The following is a 26,597-nucleotide window of genomic DNA, read 5'->3' on the forward strand; positions in this document are numbered from 1 at the left end:
GTTAGAAATCATTAGTTAGGTTAGAACTGGAATGTTTAAGCTTTAAACTGTCTAACTTCACACTATCAGCTTTCTTTAAACTCTGCAACCACCATGTTTACCCTAGCTACACCTTATTAACCATATCTACATTATCTATCTATATTTTTTTTGCATTTTCATGCACTGGTAATTCCTTGGAATTGCATTTCTAGTTACAGTGCATGAAAATGCACTGTACTGTTCTTCCTAGGCTTCTTCTTCTTCTTCTTCTTATTATTATTCCGCTTACCAAATTCATTTTTTCTATTCAGCTTGAACCGTTTAACCTAGAAACTTCATTCAAACGTTGTAACGTAGGTCTTCAATAGGGGCATGCTGCTAAGTATTTTTCAACTTTGTAACTTTTATACTTTTTAAACTATAAATTAAAAACTATTAAAAATTTCCCCATAGACTTAACATTGGCCTCTATGACATCACAGTCGGGTCGTTAAGCAATTAGAATCTTATGCCAGGTGGCCAGCCCCACCTGCAGCAGCCCTCTCTCTCTCAGGCTTTAAGCATACAACTCTCTGTGAAGACTACATATCCTGTTAACCTGTTTCGTCTTTCCACAACCGTTTCAAAATAAAAGTCCTCACTGCAATAATACACTATTAAATCATTTAACCATTGAAACTACTCAACTATTTAACTGTTCAACCATTCCAACTGTCAGTTATCATCAACTATGCCTCCAGTCAACTACATGAGACCTCCATGTACCTGGCAACCAACATGGCAACCATCAAAATTAAGCGTTTATGACCGTTTCCATAGCAACCAACATGATTTTACTACAGTAACTTCTTTATTCCTGATAGTGGCAGCCATGGATACCCTATCAACAAATGTTTCAAAATAAAAGTCCTCAGTAGCAAGTTAGCTAGTTAGCATGGTTAGCATAGTTAACATCGTTAGCATTTTTAGCATAGCTGCTAGAAATGATTAGCTAAGTTAGCTAATCAACCTAGTTAGCATTGCTAACATAGTTAGCATTGTTAGCATAGTTAGCATTTTTAGCATAACTGCTAGAAATGATTAGCTAAGTTAGCTAATCAACCTGGTTGGCATTGTTAGCATAGTTGACATTGTTAACGTAGTTAGCATTTTTAACATAATTGCTAGAAATGATTAGCTAAGTTAGCTAATCAACCTATCTATATATTCTTGCATTTTCATGCACTGGTAATTCCTTGGAATTGCATTTCTAGTTATTATTATTCCGCTTACCAATTTCATTTTTTCTATTCAGCTTGAACCGTTTAACCTAGAAACTTCATTCAAACGTCGCAACGTAGGTCTTAAATAGGGGAATGCTGCCATGTATTTTTCAACTTTTTAACTTTTATCCTTTTTAAACTATAATTTAAAAACTATTACAAATTTCCCCATAGACTTAACATTGGCCTCTATGACATCACAATCGGGTCGTTAAGCAATTAGAATCTTATGCCAGGTGGCCAGCCCCACCTGCAGCAGCCCTCTCTCTCTCAGGCTTTAAGCATACAATCTCTCTGTGAAGACTACATATCCTGTTAAACTCTTGTTCCTCTTTCCACAACCGTTTCAAAATAAAAGTCCTCACTGCAATAATACACTAATAAATCATTTAACCATTGAAACTACTCAACTATTTAACTGTTCAACCATTCCAACTGTCAGTTATCATCAACTATGCCTCCAGTCAACTACATGAGACCTCCATGTACCTAACAACCATCAAAATTAAGCGTTTATGACCGTTTCCATAGCAACCAACATGATTTTACTACAGTAACTTCTTTATTCCTGATATTGGCAGTCATGGATACCCTATCAACAAATGTTTCAAAATAAAAGTCCTCAGTAGCAAGTTAGCTAGTTAGCATGGTTAGCATAATTAGCATTTTTAGCATAATTGCTAAAATGATTACCTAAGTTAGCTAATCAACCTGGTTAGCATAGTTAGCATTTTTAGCATAACTGCTAAAAATGATTAGCTAATCAATGTGGTTAGCTTTGTTAGCATTGTTAGCATTTTTAGCATTACTGTTAAAAATCATTAGCCAAGTAAACCAATCAACCTGGTTATCATTGTTAGCATAGTCAACATTTTAGAATACCTGTTAGAAATCATTAGTTAAGTTAGAACAGGAATGTTTAAGCTTTGAAATGTCTACCTTAACACAATCAACTCTCTTTAAACTATGCAACCACCATGTTTACCCTAGCTACACCTTAGTAACCATCTCTACATTATCTATCTATAAAAATTTTTGCATTTTCATGCACTGGTAATTCCTTGGAATTGCATTTCTAGTTATAGGTTATTTTTCTTCAACGCTTTTTGTGCGTCGAATTCAGCTTCAACCGTTTAACGTAGAAACTTCATTCAAACTGCGCTGCGTAGGTCTTACTTAGGTGACTTCAGCTATGTTTTTTTCCAACTTTGTGACTTTTATACTTTTTGAACTATTAAATAAAAACTATTAAAATTTCCCCATAGACTTAACATTGCGATGATGACATCATAGAATCTCTATGCAAATGTGAACCACTCAGAGCAAATCAGAAGCCTGCGTTGTACACAGAGGCGGGAGTAACAAAAAAATCATAAAACAATGGCGGCGGCCCTGGGGGTCATAACTGGAAATATTAAATGTGAATTAAGGTTTCTTGACCACTTTTAATTGTTTATTTTTGATACGGTTATTGTTTATATGCGACATAAATGTGTTCAGGACACACGGATCATTGTAGGTTAACGTAAGCTCTCTTATGGTAGAGTTAGCTTGTTAGCTTGTTGACCCATTATAGATAAACCACTGGATATAATCTGAAGCACCAGACTGTCTCGCTAACTAGCAGGCTATGTAGGCAACAAACGACTGGTCCGAGCTTGCTTCTGCTATTATTAGTCCACATCTGGCAGCACATCTGGCAAATACGCACAAAGTGCGGTTAAGGTAACAAACCAAACTATTTCCGACTAAAACAAATAGCCTAACGTTATCAAGCCAGGCAAAATTGCTAGCCTAGGCTACTTGAATTAAAATAACGCAGACCACGAGAGTCCTAGATAGTTCAGCTGTAAATAAAGCTAACTTCACTGAATCAATGTCAACTCCCGGTGTTGATCCCCGTCTTTTGGCAGGCGATTAGGCATAACTTAAATGTTTACCACCGTTAATAGCCTATTGTGAAACTCATAGCCTGCTTCATCTAAAGTTAGGCTACAGCCAGGATGAATATTGTAATACTCCAGACACTTTGTCACACTTGAGGGAAATTTCCCGTGCTTTATTTATCAACCAAGTAGCTTATATCACAACCGAGTTGCTGTCTTAGCCACAACTCACGCTTTTAACAGAGCATTATTTAACAGACCTCTCTGTCCAACTCCTTCACTCTCCGACTCAGACGACCTGCTCAAACAAACACACGTACCTAAAACTCCACCCCTAAGTTCCCCTTAAAGGGACACAACTATTTCAGGAACTCACGTAACAGAACACAAGAGGATATCACAATATGATATCAATGTAATTCGGCTACACAGCCTGCTGAAATGACCGTTGAATATTTTATCAATTTGAAAAATATAGACCTAATCATTCAGCCAATAACGTCGGCGTCGCCTAACTGTGATTTTTGTGTGCAATGCACACCCTAGCTCTTCTACAGTCACGATAATGCAATACAACTAGAAATGCAATTCCAAGGAATTACCAGTGCATGAAAATGCCAAAAATGAAATGTAAAATATAATTTGTAGTTAACACAAATAATATAAAAAAAAAGAGAGATGGAGTAAAACTGAGCGAATGAGGATTTACATGTTGTGTAATTTACAGTATGTTGTTATAAGTTATGTATTTTTAGAGTTGCTTGCTATGGAGGTTGCTAAGTAGCAATTGAATTACACACAGATATTGATGGATGTTGATACAGTTTAATGGATGTTGATAGACAATAGTTTAACAGACATAGTTTAAGGGCTGTGTAGAGGTAGACAGTTTAATGGATGTTGATAAGACAGATAGTTTAATGAATGTTGATAGACAAATAGTTTATTGGATATAGGTAGATTAATGGATGTTGATAGGAGGACAGTTTAATGAAGGAATAAATAGTTGGAAGTAAATGGATGGAGAGAAAGTGGAAATGGAAAGTTGAATTGAATGGAAAGTGGTCTTTGTTAACATTACTAGGGTGATTGCGATGATTTCTATATTGTTGCCAGCAAAGATTCTAGAACAGAGCTCTGTTCTAGAATCTTTGGTTGCCAGGGTAATTGAGATAGCTGTTAGGTTTATCATAGGGTAGGGGAGCGCCGGGTCGATTGGGACATGGGGCAATTGATACACAGCGATTTCCTCGAAAACCATCCAAGCTTGAGCCGTCAGATTTTGACACTACGTCTAGCACATAACACCTACCAATCCTGGCAAATCTCGTGAAATTACGTCACGCCATTCAAAAGTTATTAGCGGGAACCGGTTTTCGTCTACGGTAAGTAAAATCTTACATGCGGTAGTTTTTTTGTGATCAAAAGTTCTATTTTGGGTGCCATGCAATAATAATATGATCAAACAACAGATGAATTCGTACTTAAACAGACCCTAAAGTATGCAATGTCATAGTTTTGAAGTTAGAAGCAAAACAGGTTTAAGTGTCAGTAGTCGCTGGAGGTTCAATTGGTACAGCTGTTTAAATGTCCCTAACGCTATAACCCGGATGTGGCCACATTACACGACCAATATCTGTATAAATCACCGAATTAATAACTGTTTTGCGAGGAACAACAACTGATTTGAGTTAACAACAACTTGTTTGAATGAACAACATTTTGAATGAACAAAACATGTGTATGACATGAATCCACAGATATTCAGCGAAGTGAGGTAAACAAATATTACATGCGGTAGATTTTTTTTTTGATCAGAAGTTACGCACGGGACAAAAATATTTGTTTGACCTAGTTATATTGCGAGAAATAATGTGACATTTTCGGGATGACGAGTACACTAGTATGTTGTCCGATATGCTTCATAAAAACGTGAGTAAGGTCAGTAGTTTCTGTTTAAAACATGCTGTATTAATTGCCCCTCCTATGTGTCTCCAACGACACGCATAGGTGGGGCATTTGAGACAAATGTCAACTTACGTTCAAAGTTTGAAAACAGCGCGATCATCCAACATATGTGTTAAATAATTACACTTGTAACTAAGACACAACACATGTGAGTTGTTGATCACGTGATAAAAATGTTTGTGTACATAACGTAATCTTTGAAAAGATCGTTTAACTGAAAAGTGTCTCAATTGACCCGGCGCTCCCCTATTCATAGTGGTTACTCTGCTATGTAGGTTGCTAAATTAGGTGGAGGTTCCTAGGTGGTAATTGAATCAGACATGAGTGTTGTTAAACAGTAAGGACAATTTCCAAACTGATCATGTATAGATAACACACCAGCATGGAGCTCTTGAACAGTCCAAAGGCAAACTAGGCTTAGTTTATTTTATAACCTAACATCGATATTATGTTGTGATATGAAGTCATGCATTTATGGTTAAACCATGAATGGTTGTTTTTTTGCTACAATAAACTCTGCAATTTAGGATGAGAGCACGAGGGATCACAGCAAGAGATCATTTGTGTAGACAAAATGTGTGGATAAATTAACTTTTTTAGAAATGGTGAAATCTTCAGAGGTCATTCTTTTACTGTCTATGCAGGCTCACATTGCCTACGTTAAACATCATAATTGTAGCCTATTGCATTATTGTGACTGTAGAAGAGCTAGGGTGCATTGCACACAAAAATCACAGTTAGGCGACACCAACGTTATTGGCTGAATGATTAGGTCTATATTTTTCAAATTGATAAAATATTCAACGGTCATTTCGGCAGGCTGTGTAGCCGAATTACATTGTTATCATATTGTGATATCCTCTTTATTGTGTGTGATGTGTTCTGTTACCTGTTGATTTCCTGAAATACTTTGTGTCCCTTTAAGGGGAACTTGGGGGTGGAGTTTTAGGTACGTGTTTGCGTGTGTTTGTTATCGCAGGCTAGGTCGGAGTCGGAGAGTGAAGGAGTTGGACACACAGAGTTAGGTCTGTTAAAGAATGCTCTGTTAAAGCGTGAGTTGTGGCTAAAACAGCAACTCGGTTGTGATTATTACTTGGTTGATAAATAAAGCACGGGAAATTTCCCTCAAGTGTGACAAAGTGTCTGGAGTATTACAATATTCATCCTGGTTGTAGCCTAACTTTAGATGAAGCAGTAGGTTATGAGTTTCAACGGAGTATTAACTGTGGTAAACATTAAAATGTTATGCCTAATCGCCTGCCAAAAGACGGGGATCAACACCGGGAGTTGACATTGATTCAGTGAAGTTAGCTTTATTTACAGCTGAACTATCTAGGTCTCTCGTGGTCTGCATTATTTTAATTCAAGAAGCCTAGGCTAGCAATTTTGCCTGGCTTGATAACTTTAGGCTATTTGTTTTAGTCGGAAATCGTTTGGTTTGTTACGTCGTTAACTGCACTTTGCGCGTATATGCCAGATGTGCTGCCAGATGTGGACTAATAATAGCAGAAGCAAGCTAAGACCAGTCCAAGTTGTTTGTTGCCTACATAGCCTGCTAGTTAGCGAGACAGTCTAGTGCTTCAGATTATATCCAGTGGTTTATCTAGCCCAAGTATGTTCAGGTGGCATACACACAACACTCCGTTTTAATGTTTTTATGTTGACAACAAGTCATGTTGTACAGAAACACGATAGTAGTTCATTTCAGTGTGCTAGCGATTTAGTTGCGATTTATGTGTCAACAAGGTAACAAGCTAACTCTACCGTTAGAGAGCTTATGTTAACCTACAATGATCTGTATGTCCTGAACACAATTATGTCGCATATAAACAACAAATCGTGTCAAAATAAACCATTAAAAGTGGTCAAGAAACCTTAATTCACATTTAATATTTCCAGTTACGACCCCCAGGGCCGCCGCCATTGTTTTCTGATTTTTTTGTTACTCCCGCCTCTGTGTACAACGCAGGCTTCTGATTTGCTCTGAGTGGTTCACATTTGCATAAAGATTCTATGATGTCATGATCACAATGTTAAGTCTATGGGGAAATTTTAATAGTTTTTAATTCATAGTTTAAAAAGTATAAAAATTACAAAGTGGAAAAGTCATAGCAACCTAATCCATTAGAAGACCTACGTTACAGAGTTTGAATGAAGTTTCTAAGTTAAACGGTTGAAGAGAAATTGCGTACGGAAAAATCGATCGGCGGAATAATAAGAGGAACTAGAAATGCAATTCCAAGGAATTACCAGTGCATGAAAATGCAAAAAAATTTAGATATGGCTACTAAGGTGTAGCTAGGGTAAACATGGTGGTTGCATAGTTTAAAGAGAGTTGATAGTGTTAAGGTAGACATTTTAAAGCTTAAACATTCCTGTTCTAACTTAACTAATAATTTCTAACAGGTATTCTAAAATGTTAACTATGTTAACAATGCTAACCAGGTTGATAAGTTAACTTAGCATTTTTAGCATTACTGCTAGAAATCATCAGCTAACTATGCTAACATTGCTAACTATGTTAACAATGCTAACCACGTTGATTAGCTAACTTAGCTAATCATTTTAGCAGTTGTGCTAAAAATGCTAACAATGCTAACCAGGTTGATTAGCTAACTTAGCTAATCATTTTTAGCAGTTATGCTAAAAATGCTAACTATGCTAACCATGCTAACAATGCTAACTTGCTAGTGAGGACTTTTATTTTGAAACAGTAGTTGCTAGGGTATCCATGGTGCCCACTATCAGGAATAAAGAAGTTACTGTAGTATTATCATGTTGGTTGCTATGGAAACTGTCAAAAACGCTTAATTTAAATGGTTGCTATGTTGGTTGCTAGGTACATGGAGGTTTCATTTAGTTGACTGGAGGCATAGTTGATGATAACTGACAGTTGGAATGGTTGAACAGTTAAATAGTTGAGTAGTTTCAGTGGTTTAATGATTTAATAGTGTATTATTGCAGTGAGGACTTTTATTTTGAAACAGTTGTGGACAGAGGAAACAGTTAACAGGATATGTAGTCTTCACAGAGAGATTGTATGCTTAAAGCCTGAGAGAGAGAGGGCTGCTGCAGGTGGGGCTGGCCACCTGGCATAAGATTCTAATTGCTCAACGACCTGATTGTGATGTCATAGAGGCCAATGTTAAGTCTATGGGGAAATTTTTAATAGTTTTTAATTTATAGTTCAAAAAGTATAAAAGTTACAAAGTTGAAAAATCATAGCAACCCGATCCATTAGAATACCTACGTTACAAAGTTTGAATGAAGTTTCTAAGTTAAACGGTTGAAGAGAAATTGCGGTTAGAAAAAGCTGTCAGCGGAATAATAATAAAGATAATAACTAGAAATGCAATTCCAAGGAATTACCAGTGCATGAAAATGCAAAAAAATGTAGATATGGCTACTAAGGTGTAGCTAGGGTAAACATGGTGGTTGCATAGTTTAAAGAGAGTTGATAGTGTTAAGGTAGACATTTTAAAGCTTAAACATTCCTGTTCTAACTTAACTAATAATTTCTAACAGGTATTCTAAAATGTTAACTATGCTAACAATGTTAACCAGGTTGATAAGTTAACTTAGCTGATGATTTCTAGCAGTAATGCTAAAAAATGCTAACTATGCTAACATTGCTAACTATGTTAACTATGCTAACCACGTTGATTAGCTAACTTAGCTAATCATTTTAGCAGTTGTGCTAAAAATGCTAACTATGTTAACAATGCTAACTATGCTAACAATGCTAACCAGGTTGATGAGCTAACTTAGCTAATCATTTTTAGCAGTTATGCTAAAAATGCTAACTATGTTAACAATGCTAACTGTGCTAACCATGCTAACAATGCTAACTTGCTAGTGAGGACTTTTATTTTGAAACAGTAGTTGCTAGGGTATCCATGGTGCCCACTATGAAGAATAAAGAAGTTACTGAAGTATAATCATGTTGGTTGCTATGGAAACTGTCAAAAACGCTTAATTTTAATGGTTGCTATGTTGGTTGCTAGGTACATGGAGGATTCATTTAGTTGACTGGAGGCATAGTTGATGATAAATGACAGTTGGAATGGTTGAACAGTTAAATAGTTGAGTAGTTTCAGTGGTTAAATGATTTAATAGTGTATTATTGCAGTGAGGACTTTTATTTTGAAACAGTTGTGGACAGAGGAAACAGTTAACAGGATATGTAGTCTTCACAGAGAGATTGTATGCTTAAAGCCTGAGAGAGAGAGGGCTGCTGCAGGTGGGGCTGGCCACCTGGCATAAGATTCTAATTGCTCAACGACCCGATTGTGATGTCATAGAGGCCAATGTTAAGTCTATGGGGAAATTTTTAATAGTTTTTAATTTATAGTTCAAAAAGTATAAAAGTTACAAAGTTGAAAAGTCATAGCAACCCGATCTATTAGAATACCTACGTTACAAAGTTTGAATGAAGTTTCTAAGTTAAACGGTTGAAGAGAAATTGCGGTTAGAAAAAGCTGTCAGCGGAATAATAATAAAGAAAACTAGAAATGCAATTCCAAGGAATTACCAGTGCATGAAATGCAAAAATAGATAGATAATGTAGATATGGTTACCAAGGTGTAGCTAGGGTAAATATGGTGGTTGCATAGTTTACAGAGAGTTGATAGTGTGAAGGTAGACAGTTTAAAGCTGAAACATTTTGATTTGCTGATTTCTATTCATGTTAAAATGTTAACTATGGTAACAATGATAACCAGGTTGATTGGTTAACTTAGCTACTGATTTCATGCAGTAATGGTAAAAAGGTTAACTATGCTAACTATGCTCACAGTGTTAACCAGGTTGATTAGCTAACTTAGCTAATGATTTCTAGCAGTTATGCTAAAAATGCTAACTATGCTAGCAATGCTAACTATGGTAACAATGCTAACTTAAACTAACAATGCTAACCAGGTTGATTAGCTAACTTGACTGATGATTTCTAGCAATAATGCTAAAAATGCTAACAATGCTAAAATTGCTAACAATGCTAACCAGGTTGATTAGCTAACTTAGTTAGATGTTTTTTGCAGTTATGCTAAAAATGCTAACTATGCTAACAATGTTAACTATGCTAACCATGCTAACTAGCTAACTTGCTAGTGAGGACTTTTATTTTGAAACATTTGTTGCTAGGGTATCCATGGTGGCCACTATCAGGAAGCAAGAAGTTACTGCAGCATAATCATGTTGGTTGCTATGGAAACGGTCATAAACGCTTAATTTTAATGGTTGGTATGTTGATTGCTAGGTACATGGAGGTTTCGTGTAGTTGACTGGAGGCATAGTTGATAACTGACAGTTGGAATGGTTGAACAGTTAAATAGTTGAGTAGTTACAATGGTTAAATGATTTAATAGTGTATTATTGCAGTGAGGACCTTTATTTTGAAACAGTTGTGGACAGAGGAAGTAGTGAAACAGAATCTGTAGTCTAAATGAGATTGTATGCTTAAAGCCTGAGACAGAAGGTGCCTCTCATATAGCGTTTACGCGTCCTCTCTCGCTCCTCGATCCTCACTGATCTACATAAAGAATGATGGAGCGGCAACAATGGGATAGTCTAGCCCTTCTTCTATCTTTCTTTATGTAGATCATTGAGGATCGAGGAGCGAGGTAGGACATATAAACGCTGCTTGAGAGGCACCCACAGTAAATACTTTGAAAGTTGTATGTAGATAGTCTAATTAATGTTGATAGACAGAATGTTTAATGGATGTTGATAGGCAGATTGTTTAATAGATATTGATTGACAGTTTAATGGGTGGATGAGTGAATGGTCTGAAGAAGATGAATGGATAGAAGGTTGGATGGAATGTGCCTTATATTCTTGTTAAGAGAGACACTGATACAGCTCTCTGAGAGTAGTTGATACAGGTGTAATCAATTTAACTGGCTAGTCTTAAGAGAGAGTGTGCTTAAAGCCTGAGACAGAGTAAATCATTTAAAAGTTGAATGTAGATAGTCTAATTAATGTTGATAGACAGAGAGTTTAATGGATGTTGATAGGCAGATTGTTTAATAGATGTTGATAGACAGTTTAATGGGTGGATGAGTGAATGGTCTGAAGAAGATGAATGGATAGAAAGTTGGATGGAATGTGCCTTATATTCTTGTAGACTGGAGAGACACAGCTCTCTACTGAGAGTAGTGGATACAGATACAGGTGTAATCAATTTAACTGTCTAGTCTTAAGAGAGCCAGTGTATGTAGCCTGAGAGAGAGAGAGAGCTGCTGCAGGTGGGGCTGGCCACCTGGCATAAGATTCTAATTGCTTAATGATCCGATTGTGATGTCATAGAGGCCAATGTTAAGTCTATGGGGAAATTTGTAATAGTTTTTAATTTATAGTTTAAAAAGTATAAAAGTTACAAAGTTGAAAAATACTTAGCAGCCTTCCCCTATTTAAGACCTACGTTGCGACGTTTGAATGAAGTTTCTAAGTTAAACGGTTCAAGCTGAATAGAAAAAATGAATTTGATCAGCGGAATAATAAGAAGAAGAAGAAGAAGCCTTGGAAGAACAGTACAGTGCATTTGCATGCACTGTAATAACTAGAAATGCAATTCCAAGGAATTACCAGTGCATGAAAATGCAAAAAAATTTAGATATGGCTACTAAGGTGTAGCTAGGGTAAACATGGTGGTTGCATAGTTTAAAGAGAGTTGATAGTGTTAAGGTAGACATTTTAAAGCTTAAACATTCCTGTTCTAACTTAACTAATAATTTCTAACAGGTATTCTAAAATGTTAACTATGTTAACAATGCTAACCAGGTTGATAAGTTAACTTAGCATTTTTAGCATTACTGCTAGAAATCATCAGCTAACTATGCTAACATTGCTAACTATGTTAACAATGCTAACCACGTTGATTAGCTAACTTAGCTAATCATTTTAGCAGTTGTGCTAAAAATGCTAACAATGCTAACCAGGTTGATTAGCTAACTTAGCTAATCATTTTTAGCAGTTATGCTAAAAATGCTAACTATGCTAACCATGCTAACAATGCTAACTTGCTAGTGAGGACTTTTATTTTGAAACAGTAGTTGCTAGGGTATCCATGGTGCCCACTATCAGGAATAAAGAAGTTACTGTAGTATTATCATGTTGGTTGCTATGGAAACTGTCAAAAACGCTTAATTTAAATGGTTGCTATGTTGGTTGCTAGGTACATGGAGGTTTCATTTAGTTGACTGGAGGCATAGTTGATGATAACTGACAGTTGGAATGGTTGAACAGTTAAATAGTTGAGTAGTTTCAGTGGTTTAATGATTTAATAGTGTATTATTGCAGTGAGGACTTTTATTTTGAAACAGTTGTGGACAGAGGAAACAGTTAACAGGATATGTAGTCTTCACAGAGAGATTGTATGCTTAAAGCCTGAGAGAGAGAGGGCTGCTGCAGGTGGGGCTGGCCACCTGGCATAAGATTCTAATTGCTCAACGACCTGATTGTGATGTCATAGAGGCCAATGTTAAGTCTATGGGGAAATTTTTAATAGTTTTTAATTTATAGTTCAAAAAGTATAAAAGTTACAAAGTTGAAAAATCATAGCAACCCGATCCATTAGAATACCTACGTTACAAAGTTTGAATGAAGTTTCTAAGTTAAACGGTTGAAGAGAAATTGCGGTTAGAAAAAGCTGTCAGCGGAATAATAATAAAGATAATAACTAGAAATGCAATTCCAAGGAATTACCAGTGCATGAAAATGCAAAAAAATTTAGATATGGCTACTAAGGTGTAGCTAGGGTAAACATGGTGGTTGCATAGTTTAAAGAGAGTTGATAGTGTTAAGGTAGACATTTTAAAGCTTAAACATTCCTGTTCTAACTTAACTAATAATTTCTAACAGGTATTCTAAAATGTTAACTATGTTAACAATGCTTACCAGGTTGATAAGTTAACTTAGCATTTTTAGCATTACTGCTAGAAATCATCAGCTAACTATGCTAACATTGCTAACTATGTTAACAATGCTAACCACGTTGATTAGCTAACTTAGCTAATCATTTTAGCAGTTGTGCTAAAAATGTTAACAATGCTAACTATGCTAACAATGCTAACCAGGTTGATTAGCTAACTTAGCTAATCATTTTTAGCAGTTATGCTAAAAATGCTAACTATGTTAACAATGCTAACCATGCTAACAATGCTAACTTGCTAGTGAGGACTTTTATTTTGAAACAGTAGTTGCTAGGGTATCCATGGTGCCCACTATCAGGAATAAAGAAGTTACTGTAGTATTATCATGTTGGTTGCTATGGAAACTGTCAAAAACACTTAATTTAAATGGTTGCTATGTTGATTGCTAGGTACATGGAGGTTTCATTTAGTTGACTGGAGGCATAGTTGATGATAACTGACAGTTGGAATGGTTGAACAGTTAAATAGTTGAGTAGTTTCAGTGGTTAAATGATTTAATAGTGTATTATTGCAGTGAGGACTTTTATTTTGAAACAGTTGTGGACAGAGGAAACAGTTAACAGGATATGTAGTCTTCACAGAGAGATTGTATGCTTAAAGCCTGAGAGAGAGAGGGCTGCTGCAGGTGGGGCTGGCCACCTGGCATAAGATTCTAATTGCTCAACGACCTGATTGTGATGTCATAGAGGCCAATGTTAAGTCTATGGGGAAATTTTTAATAGTTTTTAATTTTTAGTTCAAAAAGTATAAAAGTTACAAAGTTGAAAAATCATAGCAACCCGATCCATTAGAATACCTACGTTACAAAGTTTGAATGAAGTTTCTAAGTTAAACGGTTGAAGAGAAATTGCGGTTAGAAAAAGCTGTCAGCGGAATAATAATAAAGAAAACTAGAGAATGTAATTCCAAGGAAATTACGAGTGCATGAAAATGCAAAAATGTACAGATAGGGGAGAACCGGCACAATCGTAACACATTTTTACTGTCTCAGTTCAAACTAGCTTTACACAAAGACGATAGACTTGAGAGCTGTGAAACTTGACCAGCACAGAGTCATACATCTATACTCCATGAAAGTTGAAACAGAATTGAAAAAATATTTTATAGTTTGTTTATAATTTAACTGAACAGTGTCATGTACCTTTGTTACAACCTAGACGCAGCCATAAAAAGTGCGGCACAGTTGTAACGGTATAGCGTCATGGTTGTAACAGTGCTAAAATCGTGTTAAAATCGTGAATCCTATAACATATTTTAACACAAAACACTGCTGGCTTAAACAAAGAACATCTGTTTTCATATATAATCAACAAAAAAAGTCAAAATGTATGACTGTTAAAGCTAATTTATTGTATGAGTGATTAGCCATTGGAGACCGTATGATACGATGTTATGCTAGCTCAGAACAACCTTTAAATATGCTTATTTTGGTCATATCGACTTGATAAAACCTGTTAATATAGTTGATAAACTGCTTATCTCTTACATGTCTGAAGCATTTGGTCCAACACTGATATTTGAAGTTGCTGTGTTAACTTTAATTGAGGGTGATCGCGGCACAAAATCATAATCCATAACTCGCAATGATAACTGCTCACGCATGCGCGATAAAATCAGTTCATTTTGCCATAGAGACGGGTGTTACAACTAAGCCGCACAGGTCATGTTTTTATTTTCATTTAATTGCATTTGCTATGACTATATAAATCAAATGGCTCTCATGTTAACTTGAAACAGAGGGACTGGCGATATGAATGGCATTTGATTGAAGTCTACACATTAAAATTTCGCGACGCAAACTTAAACAAACAGCTGCGGTTTAAAATAAAATAAAAATCGCGATGCTTGAATTTGGCTCTTTTTTGCTTAATATCTCTGGTTGTATGTACAGTAGACCATTCATATTTGGATGGCTATACGATTGTAGATAATTACTTGATATGAGTCTATTTGCGTTCCTGTAGCTACACCATATCTTGAGAAATAAACACTGTTACATTTGTACCGCTGTTACAATTGTCCCAGTTCTCCCCTAAATCATGTAGATATGGTTACTAAGGTGTTGCTAGGGTAGACATGGTGGTTTCATAGTTTTTGAAAGTTGATAGTGCGAAGATATACTGTTTAAAATTGAATTAGCTTACCTGATTACCAGATTAGCTAACCTGGCTAATAATTTTTAGCAGTTTATGCAAAAATGCTAACTATGCTAACAATGCTAACCATGCTAACTATGGTTACGAGGTTGATTAGCTAATTTAGTTGATGATTTCTAGCAGTTATGTTAAAAAAGCTAACTATGCTAACTTTGCTAACAATGCTAACCAGGTTGATTAGCTAACTTAGCTAATGCTTTCTAGCAGTTATGCTAAAAATGCTAACTATGCTAACAATGCTAACCATGCTAACTAGCTAACTTGCTAGTGAGGACTTTTATTTTGAAACATTTGTTGCTAGGGTATCCATGATGGCCACTATCAGAAATAAAGAAGTTACTGTGGTATAATCATGTTGGTTGCTATGGAAACTGTCATAAAAGCTTAATTTTAATGGTTGCTATGTTGGTTGCTAGGTACGTGGAGGTTTCATGTAGTTGACTGGAGGCATAGTTGATGATAACTGACAGTTGGAATGGTTGAACAGTTAAATAGTTGAGTATTTTCAATGGTTAAATGATTTAATAGTGTATTATTGCAGTGAGGACTTTTATTTTGAAACAGTTGTGGACAGAGGAAGTAGAAACAGGATCTGTAGTCTTAATGAGATTGTATGCTTAAAGCCTGAGAGAGAGAGAGAGAGAGCTGCTGCAGGTGGCCCTGGCCACCTGGCATAAGATTCTAATTGCCCTATTATGATGTCATAATGTAATGTTAAGTCTATGGGGAAATTTTAATAGTTTTTATTTAATAGTTCAAAAAGTATAAAAGTTACAAAGTTGAAAAATACATAGCTGAAGTCACCTAAGTAAGACCTACGCAGCGCAGTTTGAATGAAGTTTCTACGTTAAACGGTTGAAGCTGAATTGCACGCACAAAAAGCGTTAGAAGAATAATACCCATGATAAATAATAAGAATAATTCGGATAACAGTAGAGTGCATTTTCATGCACTCTAATAATAAGAAGACTAGGAAGAACAGTACAGTGCATTTTCATGCACTGTAATAAGAAGACTAGGAAGAACAGTACAGTGCATTTTCATGCACTGTAATAATAAGAAGACTAGGAAGAACAGTACAGTGCATTTTCATGCACTGTAATAATAAGAAGACTAGGAAGAACAGTACAGTGCATTTTCATGCACTGTAATAAGAAATAGGATAACAGTACAGTGCATTTTCATGCACTGTAATTATGATGTTTAACGTAGGCAATGTGAGCCTGATAGACAGTAAAAGAATGACCTCTGAAGATTTCACCATTTCTAAAAAAGTAAATTTATCCACGCATATTGTCTACTCAAATTATCTCTTGCTGTGATCCCTCGTGTTCTCATCCTAAATTGAAGAGTTTATTGTAGCAAAAAAAAAACCAACCATTCATGGTTTAACCATAAATGCATGACTTCATATCACAACATAATATCGATGTTACAGTAGGTTATAAAATAAACTAAGCCAAGTTTGCCTTTGGACTGTTCAAGAGCTCCATGCTGGTGTGTTATCTATATATGATCAGTTTGGAAATTGTCCTTCTGTTTATCAACACTCATGTCTGATTCAATTACCACCTAGGAACCTCCACCTAATTTAGCAACCTACACAGCAGAGTAACCACTATGAATACCCTATGATAAACCTAACAGCTATCTCAATTACCCTTGCAACAATATAGAAATCATCGCAATCACCCTAGTAATGTTAACAAAGACCACTTTCCATTCAATTCAACTTTCCATTTCCACTTTCTCTCCATCCATTTACTTCCAACTATTTATTCCTTCATTAAACTGTCCTCCTATCAACATCCATTAATCTACCTATACATCCATTAAACTATTTGTCTATCAACATTCATTAAACTATCTGTCTTATCAACATCCATTAAACTGTCTACAGCCCTTAAACTCTATTAAACTATCTGCCTATCAACATTTATTAAACCACGTCAACCTAGCAACCATATATGTCTTAGCAACACCTAACAATCTCAATTACCTATTTATAGATCAGTGGTAAATCCTCATTCGCTCAGTTTTACCCCATCTCTCTTTTTTTATATTATTTGTGTTAACTACAAATTATATTGTACATTTCATTTTTGGCATTTTCATGCACTCGTAATTTCCTTGGAATTACATCTCTAGTTAAATCTGTTACATTTGTTATATCTACAAACAATCACCTCACACACGTCAGCTGTCAGATAGGTAAGCCTCAATTGAAGAAATCCATACAATGCCGTTCATATTTCTTTACATGCTTTTATTTGATGAAGTAAAATCCAACATAGTTGATTTAGAGTGAAAAGAAATGTTCACACACCTGAGCTGTGAGATGTAGGGCAGGCACTGAAGGAAACTCCTCACTTCACTCTCTTCATCTGACCAGCCTCTCAGCTCTACTGGTTTCTTCTGTGTTTGGAGTTTCAGCACTTCTAGGAGGACGGAGGCCTTTCTCTTTGAGAGGTCTATGAACCAGACCGCAGGAATTGCCTGATAAATTGGTTGCAGCACTGGAACGAAACTCCTGCCAATTTGTGACTCATAGTCCCTCACATAAGAGTACAGATCCAACAGTAAATCAGATTCATTGTAAACACTGGAGAGTGTAAGCAGTGACCTGACAGTGGTAAGAAGAGATTCTGTCTCATAGAGAGATGCTTGTAGACACAGATTCAAACAGAAAGATTTAACTCCCTGTTTCCACTCCTCCAAGGATGCTCTCCCAAACTGTGGTGGAGTGAAGCTGTTGAACAACACAGAAGAGGGAAGAGAGGAGGGAGAGGTTTATTCCTCAACTCTAACAATCTGATACATAACATTGTAGGTTACACAGTCAACAATACTTAACTATTGACAACACCTCCCCCCCCCCACCCCCCACACACACACAGAATATATTATCTAATATAAGGTGTTTGCTAAATCAGTTACATTTGTTATATCTATAAAGAAACAACCACCTCACTCATGTAAGCTGTGAGATAAGTAAGCCTAATATAAGAGATCCATTAAATGCTGTTCATATTTTCTTATATGCTTTTATGTGACGAAGGAAAAGCCAACATGGCTGATTTAGAATGAAAATAAAATTTCACACACATAAGCTGTGAAATGTAGGCCAGACACTGAAGGAAACTCCTCACTTCACTCTCCTCATCTGACCAGCCTCTCAGCTCTACTGGTATCTTCTGTGTTTGGAGTTTCAGCACTTCTAGGAGAAGGGAGGCCTTTCTCTTTGAGAGGTCTATGGACCAGACTGCAGGAGTCAACTGATAAAATGGTTGCAGTTCTGGAACAAAACTCCTGCCAATTTGTGACTCATAGTCCCTCACATAAGAGTACAGATCCAACAGTAAATCAGATTCATTGTAAACACTGGAGAGTGTAAGCAGTGACTTGACAGTGGTGAGAAGAGATTCTGTCTCACAGAGAGATGCTTGTAGACACAGATTGAGACAGAATGATTTCACTCCCTGTTCCCACTCCTCCATGGATGTTCTCTCAAGCTGTGGTGGAGTGAATCTGTTTCAATAGACATCACAGAGGGAACAGACATATCAGAGGTGTGTCCCTCAACTCTAACAATCAAACATATTGTATTATATATTATACAGGGCTGATAGACAGGAAATTGTCTGTGCCTGAAATGACCAAATACATTCAAAGACAATATAGAGAATAGCCTTTCTTGACACAGTACATGGCCGAGCTCAAGCCTGAATTCAGGCACCACACCTGAAGTCTATCAGGCCTAATTATAGTTTACACTGTGAACAGTGTTTAACTATTAACAACACTCAAAAACACACACACACACACACACACACACACACACACACACACACAAACAAACACACACACACACACACACTTGTACTGCAAATATGACCTGATATAAGCTGTTTTTACATCAGTTCTATTATTTTAATCAGGAATGAAACAATCATTTTGACACAATCAGCTGTGAGATGGGATGGCTTTGCGGCAATGGAAATGCAGAATAGTGTTGATGTTTCTAAAATATGGCAGCGATTTATTTCCACCTTGGTAGCAGGTAGCATGCCCATCAGGTGAAATAGGAAAAATAAAATAAAAACCAAAACTTCAAAGAAAACAAAACTTCCAAATCAATCATTAACCTCTTCAAAAATATATAACAAACTACTTTGACAAATCCACTTCAATCATAGGATATAGATTTCAAGTGTGCAGAGTCTTAGGTAGGTAGAATGGTCTGAGGTGAGCCACTGTGCACCTGTTTATAGGCCTAACTGCGTTCACACCGCGGGCGACTTGAGCTTCCAAAGATTCCGGAAGTCATTCATTTTCAATGGAAGCCGGCTTCTCTCAGCTGCCAGCAGCGACCAATCCGTTGGCGTAGCGTTTTGGGCGTCTTGAGCGACTAGAGAAAGTTGAAAGTGGCTCAACTTTATGGTAATGAGCTATGACGCGGTTCAGCGACCAAACGACCAGCAATGAACATAGAATGCTACTACGTCAGAGCGGCCAAAGCATCCAAAGCTTCCCACGGCGTCCTTGACAGGGCGTCCAGAGCGATTTTGGAAGCTCAAGTCGCTCTTGGTCTGAACGCAGTTAGGCCTATAAACAGGTGCACAGTGGCTCACCTCAGACCATTCTACCTCCGACTGCCCAATTCCAACTCAGAGATTTTAACATCCCTGGCTTGAACCATAATCAATTATCTAACACAATGCACATAATCTACAGAAATATTCACAAACATAGTCCATCCTCTAAGGCAATTAGTTTCCTCACAAGGCATTCAAATGACAATATTCACTCATCTAGTACATACATCTTTAGAAAAGTCCCAAACACCCCCATTGTCCTGCACACTTGACCTCTGCTTGTCAATGATGTCACACTCCTCACAGTTCAAATGTTCCTCACGACTTTCTGTCGGGTCTTTTGTCAGTCCCCAGACAAGGAAGTACTGTAAACACGCATCTACGCAACTTGGTGAGTGTTTTGCTGTTGTCCATACATGAAATGTTTGCTAAATGTCCGTGTTTCCTCAACCTTCAGTTGCCACCCTGAAAGTAGGGATCATAACTAATGTAGTCCCATTTGCGTTTGTGTTTTTCATTTGCCGTTACAACCATGCTGGATGCCGTTTATTTTCATGTGTGCAAATAAAGTGCGTTTGTAAATCACATTGTCCGTTCTGTGTATTTAGCTCCCGTGTGAATAAACTGTACCTTTAACGGGCAGCAGCACCGTTACAGATGGGTAAACCAAATCTGATGGAATCCAAAAAATACTATATATTTTGCATTACATGCTTTCATATGGTGAAGGAAAAGCCAACATGGCTGATTTAGAATGAATGAAATTTCAACATACCTGAGCTGTGAGATGAAGGGCAGGCACTGAAGGAAACTCCTCACTTCACTCTCGTCATCGGACCAGCTTCGCAGCTCTACTGGCTTCTTCTGTGTTTGGAGTTTCAGCACTTCTAGGAAGACTGAGAGCCTTCCCTTTGAGAGGTCTATGGACCAGACTGCAGGAGCTGACTGGTATAATGGCTGAAGTACAGACAAGAAACTCCTGCCTGTTAAAATCTCAATGTCCTTCACACGGGAAAAAAGATCCAGTAAAAACTCATTGCCATAATGATCACACTTATCAATTTCCTCAAAAGGGAAGGTGCAAACAGAGCACAAATGCTCAAATAATCGCTCTCCTGTAGCTGAATCAGACACAGCTGCTGCCACACTCAGATCCAGCAGGAACCGGAAAACTTCCTCTGGACACTCATTCAGGACATCTTCAGTAAATCTAAAAAGAATAAATACAATTTATCTGGAAAATGCAACAATATTGGGCAAAACAGGGCATCCGACAAAAGACACTCCAATGTAATTAAACAGAAACCTCATTCATGGAACATTAACATAATCCACACAGGCGCCATTCCACACCCAAACACCCAGAAAGTGGTCGCACCCCCCCAACACTGGTAAAACATTTTACATTGGTATTTGTACATGTTGTAACTACACAAGACTGGCGTGTGATACTACCACACCTTACATTTGGGATGAAATTAAGCTTTAACACACCTGAGCTGTGAGATGTAGGGCAGACACTGAAGGAAACTCCTCACTTCACTCTCGTCATCTGACCAGCCTTGGATCAACACCACTGGTTTCCTCTGTGTTTGGAGTTTCAGCACTTCTAGGAAGACTGAGACCCTTCTCTTTGAAAGGTCTATGGTCCAGACTGCAGGAATGGACTGGTTAAATGGCTGGAGCGCAGACAAGAGACTCCTGCCTGTTCTGATCTCAGCGTCTTTCACTCTGGAATACAGATCCAGCAGGAACTCATGATGAGAACCATTATAATATTCAGCACACCTATCAATCTCATCAAAAGGGAAGGTGCACACAGAGCACAAGAGCTCAGGGAAACTCTTTCCTGCAGCTGACTCAGACACAGCTGCTGCCACACTCAGATTCACCAGGAACTGGAACACCTCCTTTGGACGGTCATTCAGGTTATTTTCTGCGAATCTAAAAAGCAGAAACACAACTAATCAGGACGTGACAATAATATTGACTAGGACAATGGTTTATGATAGCCAAGAATGGATGGGATCCATACAATATGACATTCCATAATAGCTAATAAAAATTACATGGAATTAAATGACATGTTCACATACTGTACCTGAGCTGTGAGATGTAGGGCAGACACTGAAGGAAACTCCTCACTTCAATCTCTTCATCTGACCAGCCTAGCAGCTGTACTGTTTTTTTCTGTGTTTGGAGTTTCAGCAACTCGAGGAGGAGGGAGACCTTTGTCTTTGAGAAGTCTATGGACCAGACTGCAGGAGCTGACCAGTAAAATGGCTGAAGTGTTGGAAGGAGAACTCTGCCAGTTTTAATTTCAACGTCCTTCAAATGAGAACACAGATCTAGCAGAAACTCACTGTGAGTACTACTGCCATTATTGTTCAACTCATCAATTTCCTCAAAAGTGAAGGTGCATACAGAGCACAAGAGCTCAGATACACTCTCTCCTGCATCAGACACAGCTGCTGCCACACTCAGATCCAGCAGGAACCGGAGCACTTCCTTTGGACTATCATGAACAATTTTTTTTTTTAATCTGAAAAAAAAAAAAAAAAAAAAAAAAAAACATAGTTATAATAGTGAAAAGACAATCAATAACTCACACTTAATGGTCACATATAATCCCATGAAATATCTAATTAAAGGTCCCAGAGAATGGAAATAATTGTCATGAATTATGAGAGGTTGTGCATAAACAAAGAGCTATCATGAACATGAGGCATGGTTGTGCCCTCCTTCATATGGAAATCTTGAACTTAGAAATAGACACTAAAAAACGGGCGATTCAGCAAAACTGCTTGCTTGTGATGTCAGACCTCGCAAAGCCATTGAAGTTCAATTGGGGTTGCCAAAGAGGGCACCATTTAGTCAAACAGACCATTTCAATACCCAGCCTAAATATATGGTTTTAATTAGTCTTGTAAAATAGCAATTGAGTTTATTTTTTTAAATCAAAGTTGAATATATACTATTTTAACATCAGAGAACACAGTGCAATACTCAATTCATCCATTCTCTGGGACCTTTAATACAACAAAAAATAGGGCATTATAGAGCATACGGTATCTGGAGTGAAATTATGATTTCACACACCTAAGCTGTGAGACATAGGGCAGACACTGAAGGAAACTCCTCACTTCACTCTCTTCATCTGACCAGCCTCTCAGCTCAACTGGTTTCTTCTGTGTTTGGAGTTTCAGCACTTCTAGGAGGAGGATGACCTTTCTCTCTGAGAGATCTATGGACCAGACGGCAGGACCTGATCCATACACTGGTACAAATACTGGGAGAAGGCCACTGCCTGTTTTAGACTCGAAGTCCATCACATGAGAGAACAAGTCGAGCAGAAATTCAGAGTCATCCAAAGTATGCAAAAGATTTAGCAATGTCTGCACACTGGAGAGGCTACAATCTTTACAATAAAGAGCTGCTTTCAGGCATAGATCCAAACGGAATATCTTATATCTCTCCTCTGTCTCGTCAAAAGGTTCTGGCAAGCGAAGTCTGTTTGAACAAAACAAAGACAGCAAAAATATGAGAGGAATGATCAGCAGCTGACATCTGAAAAGATGAAATAAAGTGATGCCAAAATCATGCCCCCTTCAATGCTTCTCAGTAGAATATGGTCAAATAAAGGTAGAATCTGCAATTCTAGAGAAGTGGAATTAAAATATCCCCACATCATCACATACCCTTCACCATAGCATAGAGATTGGCATGGTGCATGGTGCTATTAGCCTGTTTGATTTGCATTGAGCTCAATGAGCATCAATAGGCTAACTGGAAAAAAACACCATACCAATCTCTAGCTATGGTGAAGGGTATGTGATGATGTGGGGCTATTTTAATTCCAAAGGCCAAGGGAACTTTATCAGGATGCATAATACTGGATCCATGAAATAGCTGGCCTTTAAAAATAAAAACATATAAAAAAATCCTCCTGCTCCTATGGGGATTTAACATAGGGGTCAAATACTTATGCCCCCTAGCATTTAAGGAAGAACATTTATTCATTACCTGCGTCAAGGAGGTATATGTTTTCATAGGGGACCGGCATTTGTCTGTCTGTTTGTATGTTTGTCTGTTTGTTAGCAAGATAACTCAATAAGTAATAGATGGATTTCGATGAGATTTTCAGGGAAGGTCGGACATGACCCAAGGAAGAAACATTTACATTTTGGGAGTGATCCGTAATTCCGTCGGGAGGCATTTATGTATTTAGCTTAGTGGTGTAATGGCATGGTATGGCCATGTGGTGGCGATCTGAATAGTTTAGGTTCAAATGTATGACAACCTAGAAAGAACAATGCAGGCAGAGGTCTGCACTCTCCGAGTGCTTTTCTAGTTTACAATACATTCTTCAATCTCAAAGAAAATTGGTGTCCTTAGCGGCTTGATTTTTACTCATTTTTTTAATTAAGGCATTAAGATCAATTGTCAAATGATTTTATATTCCTCTTTTTGGGCAACTTTAGCATGGTAACAAATACATGTGCCCCCCACTGTACTGTAATTCAAAATGTTGCAACTTCCACACAGTGTTGCAATTAGAGAATATGACTCACTCAGTACAATGATGGCTTTACTCACTTTAATTCTGAAATGTAGGGCAGACACTGAAAGAAACTCCTCTCTTCACTTTCTTCATCTGTCCAGCCCCTCAGCTCAAGCGGTTTCTTCTGTGTTTGGAGTTTCAGCACTTCTAAAAGGATAGAGATCTTTCCTTCTGAGAGATCTATGGACCAGCTTGTAGGAAATGATTGGAACACTTTCTGTAGTGCTGAAAGTAGCCTCCTCCCTGTTTGATTCTCACAGTCCTTCATGTAAGAGTAAAGATCCAACAAAAAGACTGATTTATCATGAAGACTGCAAAGGCTAAGCAGTCTCTGTACACCTGTATGGCCACATTCTTTTTCATGGAGCAATCCTTGCTGACACAAATTCATCTGAAATCCCCTCACAGTCTGTATCCATTCTTCATATGACTGCTTATGCGTCCGTGGTGGGTTACAGCTGCATCAATAGGCAAAGATCAGCAAGCAGAGATAAGGCAGAGATCACTTGGGATGCAAACAAACGATTTGTTGCAATATTATTGTAAAAAAAAGCAATATTGTTAAGGTAAAAGCATGAATAGAAGAAATGCCATTCATGTTGTCACACTGCAAATTATTGATAAAATTCATAGATTAAAAAAAAACTTAGATTTAGAAGTGTTAGATCATTTATATTGTTTTAAGAGTGAATTTCTTATTTTAAGTATTCAACGTTAAACTATAATCTTAAATCAAGCACAACCATATATTTTTTGACTCAAATAGGCATGGAATCTTAAAATGAGGTAAAAAAACCTGTTAAAATGAGATCTTCTACATCTCTTCCCCAAAAATAAAGCTTGTTTTAAGATTCAGCAACAAGTAAATTTGCCTTAATATAAGATGACATTTAAGATTTAAGATATCATGTTAAATACACGTAATCTAGACTCGTCACAAGCTGTGGCATTCAAATCCCACCCGAGGGGATATCCAGATCCCTCCCCATCTCTTTCTCTCACCTACTCGCTTCCTGTCTATCTTCACTGTCCTATCTATTCTTTAATGCAAGGAACGTCTGTCTGTGTGTCACTGTCTGTCTGTCTGTCTGTCTGTCTGTCTGTCTGTCTGTCTGTCTGTGTGTTCCACGCATAACTCTCAAACCACTCATCCGACTGACCTAAAATTTGTCACGGGTCTTGCTAAGTTTGGTCGTTTTTGGACAAAAAATGACAAAGATATCGTTAAATTAAGCAACATACAATTCTACCACTCGCTATAGCCACTCTAACTCTAGCCACTCCCCTTCTCACTCTCACTTACTCCAAAATAGAAAAAAAAAGCCCATTTCGCTGACAAACTCACGTGTTGCCATTCATGGAAATTACGATGTCTCACTTAAACAACGGACTGTTTCATGATTATTAATCTTGGATAAACGTGCTGAGTCCGACACACATGCACCCATGTTGGTAAGCAGGCTGTTAAAGTAAAGTAATGTTGTATAGGCTACTCTACATCCAACAACCACGTTTTTTTTATTTATCTTAATTCAAGAAATCTTGTCAAGTGAAATTATCTTGCTGCATGGACAGATAATTTCACTTGTTTTGAGTACCTTTTACCTCAGATTTAGTGTTTTTATCTTGTTTTTAGACACCCTTTTTTGCAGTGCTAACAAAGTAGAAATGGGAACTGTATGTTTTTTGAGAGAGAGAGAGAGAGAGAGAGAGAGCGTTGATGAGTGTAATCTTACCTCAACTGTGAAATGTAGGGCAGACACTGTAAGAAACTCCTCACTTCACTCTCATCTTCTGACCAGCCTGTCAGCTCTACTGGTTTCTTCTCCATTTGGAATTCCAATATTTCTAGGAAGAGGGAGGCCTTTCTCTCTGACAGGTCTATGGACCAATTTTCTGGAACAGACTGGTAGACTGAATGTAATGCTTTGAGTACTTTCTTTTGAGTTTCAAACTCAATTCCATTCACATGCGCATAAAGGTCAAACATGAAATTCGATTCATCAGTAATGTCAAGAAGATTCAGAAGTGTCTGAATAACAGGGAATGTGAACTCTTCTTGAAAAAGAGCTGCTTGCACACACAGATCCAGGTGGAATAATCTCAGCTTCCTCATCCAATCTTCTGGATTTTGATTTAGTACTTGTATGAATCTACACACACACACACACACACACACACACACACACACACACACACACACACACACACACACACACACACACACATGAATATACACTTCAGATGCATAGTGTGTCT

The 26,597-nt window shown here is 37.4% G+C and overlaps 1 protein-coding gene across 2 annotated transcripts in view; it reads right to left on the minus strand.

Moving 5' to 3' along the window:
• The window catches only part of LOC134060303 (uncharacterized), a 44,931-nt gene that overhangs the window by 16,382 nt on the left and 1,952 nt on the right, over positions 1-26,597 (minus strand). For both annotated transcript variants that reach the window (XR_009935158.1, XM_062516961.1), the window contains exons 3-10: positions 26,075-26,491; positions 24,374-24,796; positions 22,877-23,287; positions 21,879-22,319; positions 21,272-21,721; positions 20,553-20,987; positions 18,288-18,710; positions 17,509-17,931 (exon numbers count right to left, since the gene is read on the minus strand). Coding sequence is in view for 1 of the 2 variants with exons in the window: in XM_062516961.1 (XP_062372945.1) it covers positions 17,509-17,931; positions 18,288-18,710; positions 20,553-20,987; positions 21,272-21,721; positions 21,879-22,319; positions 22,877-23,287; positions 24,374-24,796; positions 26,075-26,491 (3,423 nt within the window). In the remaining variant the exon portion in view is untranslated. The remainder of the gene's footprint in view (positions 1-17,508; positions 17,932-18,287; positions 18,711-20,552; positions 20,988-21,271; positions 21,722-21,878; positions 22,320-22,876; positions 23,288-24,373; positions 24,797-26,074; positions 26,492-26,597) is intronic.

Source organism: Sardina pilchardus, chromosome 16 (assembly GCF_963854185.1).
Source record: "Sardina pilchardus chromosome 16, fSarPil1.1, whole genome shotgun sequence".
Lineage (NCBI taxonomy): Eukaryota > Metazoa > Chordata > Actinopteri > Clupeiformes > Clupeidae > Sardina > Sardina pilchardus.